This window comes from Lithobates pipiens, unplaced genomic scaffold (genome assembly GCF_037356315.1).
Source record: "Lithobates pipiens isolate NorthernLeopardFrog02 unplaced genomic scaffold, aLitPip1_a1.2 Scaffold_8, whole genome shotgun sequence".
Taxonomy (NCBI): Eukaryota; Metazoa; Chordata; class Amphibia; order Anura; family Ranidae; genus Lithobates; species Lithobates pipiens.
The window spans coordinates 194,938,648-194,951,298 of NW_027507903.1; the positions used below are offsets into that span (position 1 = coordinate 194,938,648).

The following is a 12,651-nucleotide window of genomic DNA, read 5'->3' on the forward strand; positions in this document are numbered from 1 at the left end:
ACCCGGACGGGGACTCAGTCAGAACGATCAGTGAAAGATTGCCGAACGATCTGAAAAACGTGGTCAGACTACATAGAAGGCTGTCCAGCGATCTCTAATGAAACAGGAAGCTGAGGACACATGAAGCTGCTGCTAGAGCACAAAAAACGTGGCCTGGCTTCAAGAAAATGGCTGCCAGTGTCCGGAATAGGGAATCACCGGGAAAATGGCCGCTTGAAGCCGAGAAGCATGCTGTCCTTTGCCCACACTGAAAATGGCCACCAGCCAGCGCCATAAGAGACAGAAACAAACATGTGGCAGAGACACAGCGCTGCACCGACACAGGGGCAAATCTCACAGGCACCTCCCGGGAGTTTAAGCACTCAGGATCCAGGCACCCCCAGTCAGCCAGAACCCAGGGGCACACGCAACCACACACACACACACACACACACACACACACACACACACACACACACACAGCCCCGTGAGGGGGGAAGGAGGGGAGACAAGAGAAGGGGGGTTAGGGGGGTCCCAAATCGACCTCCCAGGGAATGCCCAGCTGCTCAACCCTGTCGAGAGAGAGAGGGAGGGAGAGCTGTACTTACCAGTCCTGAAGAGCTGGGAGGCATTCCATTGTAGTCGACTCCTGATCAGTACAGGGAAGGTTACTGGCCCAGCATACTGTGACGCAGACATCAGTAGCCCGGTCATATGTATGCCCCGGAGCATAAAAGCTCACGACTGCCTCTCGAGCTGAGGTATGTCATGGCCTGCCGAGCCGTAGCTGCGGCCTGCACATGCTCGATGGCCGGACTGGGGAGACTACAAGGAAAAGTGAAGCAGCCTGTCACCCAGCTAGCTGTTAATAGAAGATCACAGGATCATTCATCTTGCGCAAAAAGCCAAGCTTCTGCATAAAAAAAAAAAAAAAATAAAAAAAAAAAAATAAAAAAAAAAAAACAGACCTATGGGCCCACAGGGTTCCTAGGTCTATCTCCTTCACTAGGCAAAATAAAACTGAGGCTGCTAGTGCAGAGTGTGGGGGATTGTAGTCTGAGGGACCGCCCCCCTGGGCGGAATTAAGAGTTCTGTAAGAGTTCTGAAGTGTTGTATTACAACTTTGCCTAGTATCTCCTAGTGATACGGCTAACAACCCATTTTGTTACAGAGAGGAGCTGTGTTGGTCGGTGAATTGCAGAGAAAATTATTTTTAAAGTGTTACTAAACCCACAACAGTAAAATCAGTCTGTATGCATTAAAGCATGCTTGTTATACTCACTGTGGAACCTAAGGGGTTAATCCTCTGCATTGTGTAAGAAGGCTGCTTGATCTTATATGCGCAGGTCCTCGTCTCCCTGCACTGCCCCCTGAACAAGTCTGGATAAGACAGAGCCTTTGGGGTCAGGCTGCACATGCTCAGTTTGGTGTGTATTGCTAGAGGTTTTTTTTCCTTTGGTGAGTGCATGTGATCAGCACAGGGCTAATCAGTACTGTCCAGACAGAGCCAGGAGCCCTGCAACCTCATAGGACAGCTCAGTGCAGTATGAAAATTCCTGCAAGCTTCCCCAGAAACCGATAGAAATCACAAGACTGCTCAAGAGGAAGGGTATTTAGCAGTTTATAATTACTAAAAGAATTGCATTTTCATGTTTTATGGACTGTGGGACACCAGATAGTGAAAGCAGTGTCCTGAGTTTAGTAACACTTTAACCACTTGACAACTGGGCACTTAAACCCCCCTTGTGACCAGACCAATTTTCAGCTTTCGGTGCGTGCACACTTTGAATGACAATTACTCATGTAACACTGTACCCAAATTAATTTTTTGTCCTCCCCCCCACAAATAGAGCTTTCTTTTGGTGGTATTTGATCACCTCTGGGTTTTTTATTTTTTTCACTATAAATGAAAAAAGACTGAAAATTTTGAAAAAAAGCGCAAACTTCTTTGTTTCTGTGATAACATTTTGCAAATTATAAATTTTTCTTCATAAATTTTGGCCACAATTTATACTGCTACATATCTTTGGTAAAAATAACCCAAATTAGTGGATATTATTTGGTCTTTGTGAAAGTTAGAGAGTCCACAAGCTGTGGTGCAAATCATACACAATTAATCATATCTGATGTACTGGTGGCCTATCTAATTTCTTACGACCCGAACATGCCAAGAAGGTACAAATACCCCCAAATTACCCCTTTTTTGAAAGTAGACATTCCAAGGTATTTAGTAAGAGGCATGGTGAGCTTTTTGATGTCATTTTTTTCCCACAATTCTCTGCAAAAATGAAGATTTTTTTATTTTTACTTTTTCACAAAATTGTCATTGTATTAGGTTATTTCTCTCACTTGGCATGTGTATACCACAAATAAATTCTGCTACTCCTCCTGAGTATTATGATACCACATGTGTGGGACTTTTCCACAGCCTGACCACAGAGAGGACCAACATGCAGGGAGCGCCATCAGGTGTTCTAGGAGCATAAATTACACATCTAACTTGTTGACTACCTATTACACTTTTGAAGGCCCTGGAGCATGACAATTGTACGGTCATACAATGCTGTACCCAAACAAAATTTTATTAATTTTTGTAAGACAAATAAAGTTCTCTTTTTGATGTATTTAATAACCACTGAGTTTTTTGTTTTTTTTGCTAAAAACAGACTGAATATTAAAAAAGTTTTAGTTTGTTACAAAAATGTTTTCCCCTTCAGTGATGTGCGTTCGTGAGGCTGCACTGACGAGCACTGGTGAGGTAGCACTGGTGAGCACTAATTGGCATCGCTAGTGGGCACTGGCATGGATCTTTGATGGGAATGCACCGATTATCAGTGCAGAACAGACCCCCCCACTCCCTCCAAATCAGGAGAGCTACTTATCGGCTCTCCTCTATTCACGTACTGTCATTGTAATTAGGAAGTACTAGTTATGATTGAACAAAGCAGTAAAGAGTTAAAGGTCATAGGCTCTTAACCAAAAATCAGAGATGCGGTGTATTGGAGGGACACCAATTAGGGGCTGCACACAACATTTTCTGAAGGATGCCATATGATGTCCAGCCAGAACAATGAAACCCCATGCCCAGTCATTTTGCTATAGCCTGAGTGTGAAGGTGTTAATAAAGAAGGGCATATTTCCTTTTACTACAAAAAAAATCCTAGATACAAAAGTGGACCCTTGATAATTAGGCCATCTGGCAACAGTTAGAGAAGACAAGCCACAAAGGATACATCACCTAAGGTTACCATTGGATATACAATGTGTCCCATGAACAATAAAGACTAATTGTTTGTTTTCCGTGTTGTATTTTTTGGATGCATCTCCCCTAAAATATTGGGTTTAGGCACCACAACCATTAACATTCCCATAGATTTTAATTTTGTTGGCTTTAGTATTTGGAAATATTTATCCTAGACAGGCCTCACTCCAACTTCCTGGCAACAGACAGATATATGGGGTAGCATATTTTAACTAGCTATTTTAAATAGAACAGAGACAGTTGAAATCATTAGCCTAAAGCACATGGATGCCTCAAAAAGTGGAGGAGTATATAGAGAAATCAGATTTTTAGATTGTAAACTAACGAGCAGGGCCCTCTGATTCCTCTTGCACCAAATTGTAATGTAACTAATGTCTGCCCTCATGTTGTAAAGCGCTGAGCAAACTGTTGGCGCTATATAAAACCTGAATAATAATAATAATAATTAGAGAACAGGGTAGGGCAGCACTGCTCCTATTGCTTTCTACACTCCATCGAGTAACTGGCTTTTCTAACTGCAGAGGACAAAATTACCTGCATCAACCCTTAAGAAAAAAAAAAAAGTATTTTAAAAGTCTTCCAAATAAAAATGACACCAATGCTCTTCACACTATACTAATAAGCCTTGCCACCAAGCTAATAACTCTTTGATATAGAAGACACACAACAAACACAGCCATTTACAAAGTGTGTAATGGAAGCAAGCTGAGAAAGGTGGGGTCATTTACCAGTAGTCTCAGATGTCTCAGTACATCTTACACCATGTTAGAACTTGCTTCTAAAAGAAGGATCACTGAAGGGCCTATGTGAAAATATGTTAGGCATGTAGGTAGAATAGACTGCAAAGGTTAATTCCACAGTTAATAGTAACAAGTCAGGAAGAAGTGTCAACATACATTGCATCATCTTTAAAAGTTGAAGAAACTATGAACACCACACCCCACTTGTCTGCTACAAAACCTGCACTAATGATGGTTGGGCCTAAAAATATAATGTGCGGCCCCCCATTTTAGATAGCGTAATGGAGGATTATAACCCCTGTATAGTTTATTTTTGACATCTGTGTCCCATTGGGCAGATTTACCTTCATTTCCTGAAGGTATTTCGTAAGAGGCATGGCGGGTTTGTTGAAGTTGTAATTTTTTCCCACAATTCTTTGGAAAATTAAGAAATGAAACAACATTTTTGTGGGGGGAAAAAAAAAAAAAAACATGTATTTCTCAAACACGGCATAGACATACTTGCAATTATAGCCCAAAACACATTCTGCTACTCCTGAGTATGGTGATACCATGTGAGACTTTTACACCCTGAACACAGAGAGGTCCAACATCCAAGGTGTACCTGCAGACATTATCCACTTTAAGACCAGGCTTTCTGCTCACACTTTTTTTTTTTTTTACAAGTAAAAAGCTGTATTTTTGCTAGAAAATTACTTAGAACCCCCATACCCTCTGCTATTTTGTAGAAGAGGCCCTAGAGGATAAAATGGTGAGTTTTTATCTCAGACAGTATTTGTGCAGTCGTTTTTCAAACGCAATTTTACACACAAAGGCATAAATACACTTTAATGAATTTCAATGCACACAAAAAGACAATATCCAAATTTTTGGTAAAATTTAAAATATGGTGTTGCGCTGGGTAAATATATAGCAAACATGTCACGCTTTAAAATTGCATACACTTGTGAAACGGCGGCAAACTTTAGTATTTATAACCCCCATAAGCAATGCTTTATAAGTCTTTATAGGTTATCATTTTAGTGTTACACAGGAGGTCTGGTGCTAGAATTATTGCTCTTGTTCCAACTTTCGTGGCGATAGCTTACATGTGTGGTGCTATTGTCATTTACAGGTAGGGAACCAACAGGTGTGTTCACCTTTGAGCCCTTTTGGGGTATAAAATAATCACGTTCAAGTTGGAGGCCCTCCCAGAGGATAAATTTAAACACTTAATGACTTGTTTTCCTTATGGGTAGAAATCCAGCGCCCTAAAATATCTGGGGGTCTATATTACCCTGACCTTTACCACCCTGTACCAAGAAAACTTCCCCCCTCTCCATCAGCTAATTAGGTCAACGGTGCAATAATGGAAGAAACGCCACATCTCTCTATTGGGGTGTATTGCCGTCGTTAAGATGTCCATTCTTACCAAGCTTTTGCATTTGATCCAAACATTACCTATTCCTGTTCCCTCTGCATATCTGAAAGAACTACAAATAGATCTCCTATAATATGTAGGACGCTACAAACGGCGCAGGATACCTCACTCAATGCTCATGGCATCACGCTCCGATGGTGCCTTAGTGTTCCTTAACCTTATAAAATATTACCAAGCGGCCCAACTGCATGCAGTTGCCTCTTGATTCACTCAGGGTTTCTATAACAAATGGATGGAAATCAAAAATTATGGCTAGCAGCTATACATCCCAACAATCTACTTTGGAATGCGGACGTGGATCCTGCTGGGGGCCATGTCCCAGCTCAGGACGATCTGCCGCACTCTATCCTGCCAATACACGCATAAATCTGAAAAACCCTTGATGACCGCCTTTCTCTACAATCCCAGAGAGCCCGATAGCCTTGATGTCCTCTCCCTGGGCATCGATTAACTTGTTTCATTTTGGCCAATTAGTAGACCCTAGGTAACGCAAATGATTGCCCTTTCCTGAACTTTAGGATAAATTTGGTTTGCCACACCAGGTGTTTTTTGGATACCTGCAGATTCAACATTATGCCCAAACCATAACTCCAAATTTGCAATTCTCCTCTCCCTCTGCCTTTAAATGTACACATTTTGGAAGGCTCTGCACAAAAAGGACTGATTTCTGACATTTAGCAGATATTGCATGTTTTCCATTCAAGCCCCCAGAGAAGGCGCTAGGTGAGAAAATTCCTCTGGCGGTGCGACAGGTGATCTGGTATCAGGCAGCTAAAAGTTCTCTATGTACTCTTTATAAATAATTTTAAAAAAATGCGTATAAAATTCTCTACTTTTGCCACTTGACTCCAGATTTGCTCCATACCATTTACCTTACTAGCTCTGACCATTGCTGCCACAGGGATAAGGGTACCCTTCTCCATATATATTGGAGCGGCCCATTGATTACCCCATTTTGGCACTCAGTCCAACAGTTGCTGGTTCGCCTTTTTGAGGCAACTATCCCTAGGACACCAAAACTTTTCTTATTGGGCCTTTCTCCCCTGAAAATTTGTAAACCCTACAAGAAGCTGCTCCACCATATCCTTACAGCTGCGTGTTGTCTTGTAGCTCTTAGCTGGAAACAGCATTCTCCTCCTTCCCTAGACTCCTTATATACCAGGATCAAAGATGTGGAGTTGATGGAGAAAATGCCTGCTAGAATGCAGGATAGAATGGAGGCACACAATCGAGTTTGGGAACTATGGCATCTCCAGGAAGACCTGCCCTGAACTAGTAACTGAGCTGATATGAAAACTTCTCATTTGCTCTTCTCCTTTCTTCCTGATCTTAGTTCTTCACGTTTTCCCTTATGTCATTTTATTGTTCTCTCCAGCAAGGATACTCTGTACTACAATGTTCTAGTAGTGCTATAGCTTTGATTGATAACATGCCATTTGTGGCAACCATAGCCATGGTTATTTTTTTAGCCGACTCTTAAATGCAAAGCAAATTCGTCAAGCCCTGACTTAAATCGTGTAAATTACAGTACAATGCAACGAACAATCACTACTACAAATTAGGACAACTTACAAGTCATTGAATTTCTCCAGCGTCAAGTCAGGTGTGAACACATCCAGCAGCCCAATTACCTGCAACAAAGAAGTAGAATAGTTAGTGTCAAGATCTTGCATTTTTTTCCACATACATACATACATACATACCGTATGTATTCCTAAAAAGAGAAACTAAAGCCAACCAAGTACAGAATAAAAGCGGGAATAATTCCAACTGCCATACATTCCTATATGCATGTATATAAATACAAGCTATCCAGGAAGAACACATTAGCACCTACATAAAGCAGCCAATTTGTTTACATGCATACACAATTAAGAGAGAACCTATGCCAGTGATGGCGAACCTTAGCACCCCAGATGTTTTGGAATGTATTTCCCATGATACTCGTGCACTCTGCAGTGTAGTTGAGCATCATGAGAAATGTAGTGCCAAAACATCTGGGGCACAAAGGTTCGCCATCTCAGCCAATTCCTCTGCTCTCTTCTATCTCCAGCTTACAGTTGCAGTGGGTGGGGCCCTGGTAAGAGCAGAGACAGGCAGAGAGGAGAGGGGGGGAGGTTGAAACAGGAGACAGACAGCAGGCTGCAAATGACGGAGGCATGCAAACAAAACCACAATGTCCTGATTATCCCAATTCTGTTTATTGTGGTCAGTTTGCAGAGGGGAGGGCATAGCCAGGCAGGATCAGCCAGGTATTTCAGGTAATACAAGGGTCCAAATGACACAGCACACGCACTTTAAGGGAACAGGATCTTTATTTATTTTATTTTTTTTACTTAAACACTTTAAAGTACAGCAGGGGACCGGGCACTGACACACAGGGTCAATCCAGTAATTATCAAATGTGATTTTTTTCCCCCTTTTTAAATATACCGTGCAATAATAAAAGTAAAATATCAAATCTGAGATAAATGCCACAAATTCAAGATAGCTGTGAGCAAAATCGAAATACTGCCAATAAAAACAAAAACAAAAAAACACAAAGGCACATAAAAATAAGATAACCCATTTGTTATTTATCTCAATAGATAGTCAATATTTTAGGAATGTACAAAATAGCAAAGAGGAAAACTTTGCACTGGCCAGTAAGTTAAAGAGGAAGTAAACCCTAATGGGTTTACTTCCTCTTTCATTCCCTGCAAAGGCAAAGCATAATGGACTACTATGTATCGCATAGTAGTCCATTATGTGTCACTTATCTGACACAGGAGCCAGCGATGTCACCGCTGTCCCCTGTAGTCCGGCGCATCCATCTTCTCGGTGGGGTCTCGCAGCTCCGCCGCTGTCATTCAGCGAAGCCGCGATGAAGTCACTCCCGCGCATGCGCACGGGAGCGGACACGCGCGGCATCTTCGTCATTGACTATGCCACGCTCAGTGCGCCTGCGCCGCTGTCTACGGCACATGCGCCGTAGACAGCGGTGCCCGTCTTCGGGCAAATATCTCCTAAACCGTATAGGTTTAGGAGATATTTCTTGGACCTACAGGTAACCCTTAATCTAGGCTTACCTGTAGGTCAAAATGTGTTGCAAGGGTTTACAACCACTTTAAAGTGGTATGAAACCAAAATATTTAACATTTTGCAACTTCCCGTAGCCAAGGAATATAAATAAACCAACATTGAATCATGGGTTGTTCTGTGAAGGCCCACTATGATCAGTTCCTACAAGTGTTTGCTCACATAGTACACCACCCTTCTACATAGTTTTCTTTTATAGTGGTACCAAATCTAAAAACAGAGAGATCCCCACTGTCATACAAGGGATTTCTGATAATATTCCCGGCTTTACACTGGTGGTCCCTGACATGGTGGTTCCTGACAAGCAGCACTGGTGGTTCCTGACATGGTGGTTCCTGACAAGCAGCACTGGTGGTTCCTGGCATGGTGGTTCCGACAAGCAGCACTGGTGGTCCCCAACATGGTGGTCCCCCAACAAGCAGCACTGGTGGTTCCTGACATGGTGGTTCCTGACAAGCAGCACTGGTGGTTGCTGACATTATGATCCCGACAAGCAGCACTGGTGGTTCCCAACATGGTGGTCCCCCGACAAGCAGCACTGGTGGTTCCTGACATGGTGGCGCCTAACAAGCAGCACTGGTGGTCCCATGGTGGTCCCCAACATTCGACACTGGTGGACACTGATAAGCTTGCCCTGGTTTGCTTTTATATTAAAATGCACTCAATTTATTAAATTAAATGTATTATAATATTATATTATGCATTTATACTAAAATGCTTTGCATTTAAAAGGCTGTAACCACGGGGGAAGGTACACTTTACCAAGGTGTGTGAAAGCATGTGGGCAGCAGCGCAGAATGCTTCCCCCCGACTGACAATGCTACTGTCCAAAAGGTGCCCCCTCTGCTCCTTTATCCAGAGTGGAGGCACTCTAATACAATAGATGGCTTACTGGCCAGATTCGCAGGTTAAAAACAGGATAAAAGCCAAATAAATAAATAAATAAATAAAAAAGGAAAACCAATGTAGCCTTCACAGCTAATGATTTTTGATTTGGGGTTTAATACCTATTTAAATAAACTTCCTGCTACTCAGTTGGGGGCATGCCAGAATGGCTAAATCCTATTACTGTACCGTCTTGCCACAACTAAAAGGGTTCTTTCATTGACCTAAAGCCTAGATGACACTGTCTACACACAAGCTCTTTTACCTCTTATTTTTGGAAAAAATCGGTGTGCTGTCGCAAACAAGTCGGTGTCGCACCAATTGGGCCAGTGAGCTTTTCAACGATTAACGTTTTTGCAATTTTCTTTTCTAGTGGGTTTTTTTTTTTTTTTTTTTTTTTTTAAACAAAATAAATTTTTTTCAATGCCTCAAAAACGTCAAAAAAGGCTAGTCAGCCATGTTTTTGAGCATTTGCTGGGGTTTATCAGCGTTTGACGTTAGAGTGCTTTTACAGCTGTAAAACGCCTCTCAGAACCCACTAGTTTTGGGGGGTTTTTTTTAAAGCCAAAAACTGCTGAGAACAGCAAATGCGTGCATGGACACATAGGATAACATGATGAGGAGTTTATTGACTGTAGAAAAAAAAAAAAAAAAAAGCCAAAAACCGCTGCTGTAAAACTGTCCAAAAACATCCAGTGTGCATGAGGCCTTAACAGCGTCATCTCTTAGTAAAGCCTCCAAGTCACCTACATGCACTGCTAAACCTGAGGGGTCAAACCGAGTCTGGAAGGCATGTCTGAGCTGTAGGTAGTTGAAGAAGTGAAAGTTAGGCAGTCAAAATTGGGCTTTTAGATCAAATTCCAGCAGTGTCCCATTCTGCACCACAGATCCTCTCTTTTAACTCATTGAAGGACCGGGTCTATAGGACTTGCTATGGGAAGAGTGTCAGCAAGTCAAACCAAGAACCAAAGTCAGCACATGGAAATATAATCCACCAGTGGTGACCCTAAGGCCACGTTCACACTAAGGTGCTGGCGATAAATCGCTGCTAGTTTAAGCAGCGATTTACCGTAGTTTTAGCAGTGCTTTCTGGCCACAAGCGGGCCGCTTTTAACCTGCCGCTAGCAGGCGAAAAAGGGTTAAAATCGCCCACAAAGCACCACTGCCGAAGCGCTTTGCAGGCGATTCGGCAGTGCTGGTCATTGATTTCAATGGCAGGGGCGTTTTGGGAGTGAGGACTTTTTTCCTGTGCTGTGAGGGCACTGGTCCAGTGTGAAAGCTCTTGGACTTTCACACTGGAGCTGCAGAAGAGGCAGTTTACAGGCGCTATTTTTAGCGCAAAAACGACTGTAAAAACGCCTCGTGTGAAAGTGGCCTAAGGAAAGAACAGGAAGCTTCCCAGAATTCTAAACTTGCATGAGACGCCCCTGGAAAAAAAGTCCTGGACTTTAAAGTCCTTTATAGTATGTCAGTTTTACTACGTTTTTTCTAAAGAAGATGACCAGCCTTTGTATAGCTCTTAAAAGGTCCTTCCTTTAAAAACAATGAAATGATCATAAATACACAATCCTTATGCACGCTCCCTGTACCTGCCGGCATTGTCTCTACTTTGTAATTTGCAGAATGCATTTCTGAATAAGATCCAATCTGAAATTTTAAAACAAATGTCTGTGTATGCAGACCCTTCTGCATGATCCACTTTCACTAGCAGTGTTGGGTGTCCATGGATTGCAAACAGCCTGAAGACCAAAGTACAATTATTCTACCACTAATAGCCAGACTCATGTACATAGAAAAATGCACCATAAACAGAAACAAAAAAGTTTTAGCACCTTAAAAACGGGGTTCCACCCTAAAGTGGAACTTCTGCTCATCGGAACCCTCCCCCCCCTCCGGTGTCACAGATGGCACCTTTCAGGGGGGAGGGGGCGCAGATACCTGTCTAAGACAGGTATTTTCACCCACTTCCGGGCATAGACTCCCAAGGGAGTCTATGCCTCTTCCTTTCCCTGGCGCGCTGTCTACTGGGACACACACGGGTCCCAGAGACAGCGCGGACCATTCCTATTGCGCTTTGCGACTCGCGCATGCGCAGTAGGGAGCCGGGAAGTGAAGCCGCAATGCTTCACTTCCTAAATCCCTCACCTAGAATGGCGGCGGCAGCAGCCGAGAGATCGCTGGATCCTGGGACAGGCGAGTGTCCATTTATTAAAAGTCAGCAGCTGCAGTATTTGTAGCTGCTGTCATACATATATATATATATATACACATACACACACACACACACACACACACACACACATTTTTTTACAGTGAAATCCCTCTTTAACCACCTCGCGCCCGCCCTATAGCCGAATGACGGCCGTAGAGCAGGCGCGTTCGTCCGCTAGGCCGTCCCTGGACATCCTATTGTTTACTTCCGCAATGCGCGCCGCCGCGGGCGCGCATCGCGGAAGTTCTGTGTTCGCCGTGTCCCCCGGGGACAGGCAAACACAGATCGCTGTAAACGGCCAATCACAGCGGCCGTTTACAGCGTGATCGGCGTGTCCAATGGGAGATGATCTCATATGTAAACATATGAGATCATCTCTCAGCGCCGCTCTCCCTCCTCACACAGAGTGTGAGAGGGGAGAGATGAACGGCTACAGCGGCAGCCATTCTGCTTCGCTTTAATAAAAATAAAAAAAAAGTAAAAAAATAAAAGTGCCATCCTCCCCCAGCAGTGCCACCCATCCTGCCCCAGTGCCATCCTGCCCCCAGTGCCATCCTGCCCCCAGTGCCATCCTGCCCCCAGTGCCACCCGCCCCCAGTGCCACCCGCCCCCAGTGCCACCCGCCCCCAGTGCCACCCGCCCCCAGTGCCACCCGCCCCCAGTGCCATGTATTAGTGCCATCTGTCATCAGTGCCACGTATCAGTGCCATTTGTCATCAGTGCCACCTGTCAGTGTCACGTGCCATCTGCTGTCAGTGTCACGTGCCATCAATGCCACTTATCAGTGCCATCTGTCATCAGTGTCACGCATCATCGGTGCCATGTATTAGTGCCATCTGTCATCGGTGGCACGTATTAGTGCCACGTATTAGTGCCACGTATAAGTGCCACGTGTCATCAGTGCCACGTATTAGTGCCATCTGTCATCAGTGCCACGTGTCATCAGTGCCACGTATAAGTGTCATCATTGCCACGTATCAGTGCCATCTGTCATCAGTGTCACGTGTCATTGTCCTGGTGCTTCAAAAGTGTAATAAATAGTCAACAAGTTAGATGTGCAATTTATGTTCCTAGA

At 43.6% G+C, this 12,651-nt stretch overlaps 1 protein-coding gene across 2 annotated transcripts in view; it reads right to left on the bottom strand.

The window, feature by feature from the left end:
* MAPK12 (mitogen-activated protein kinase 12) overlaps positions 1-12,651 on the bottom strand; it is a 143,120-nt gene that overhangs the window by 86,799 nt on the left and 43,670 nt on the right. For both annotated transcript variants that reach the window (XM_077471066.1, XM_077471067.1), the window contains exon 3: positions 6,974-7,032. In XM_077471066.1, coding sequence (XP_077327192.1) covers positions 6,974-7,032 — 59 coding nt within the window. The remainder of the gene's footprint in view (positions 1-6,973; positions 7,033-12,651) is intronic.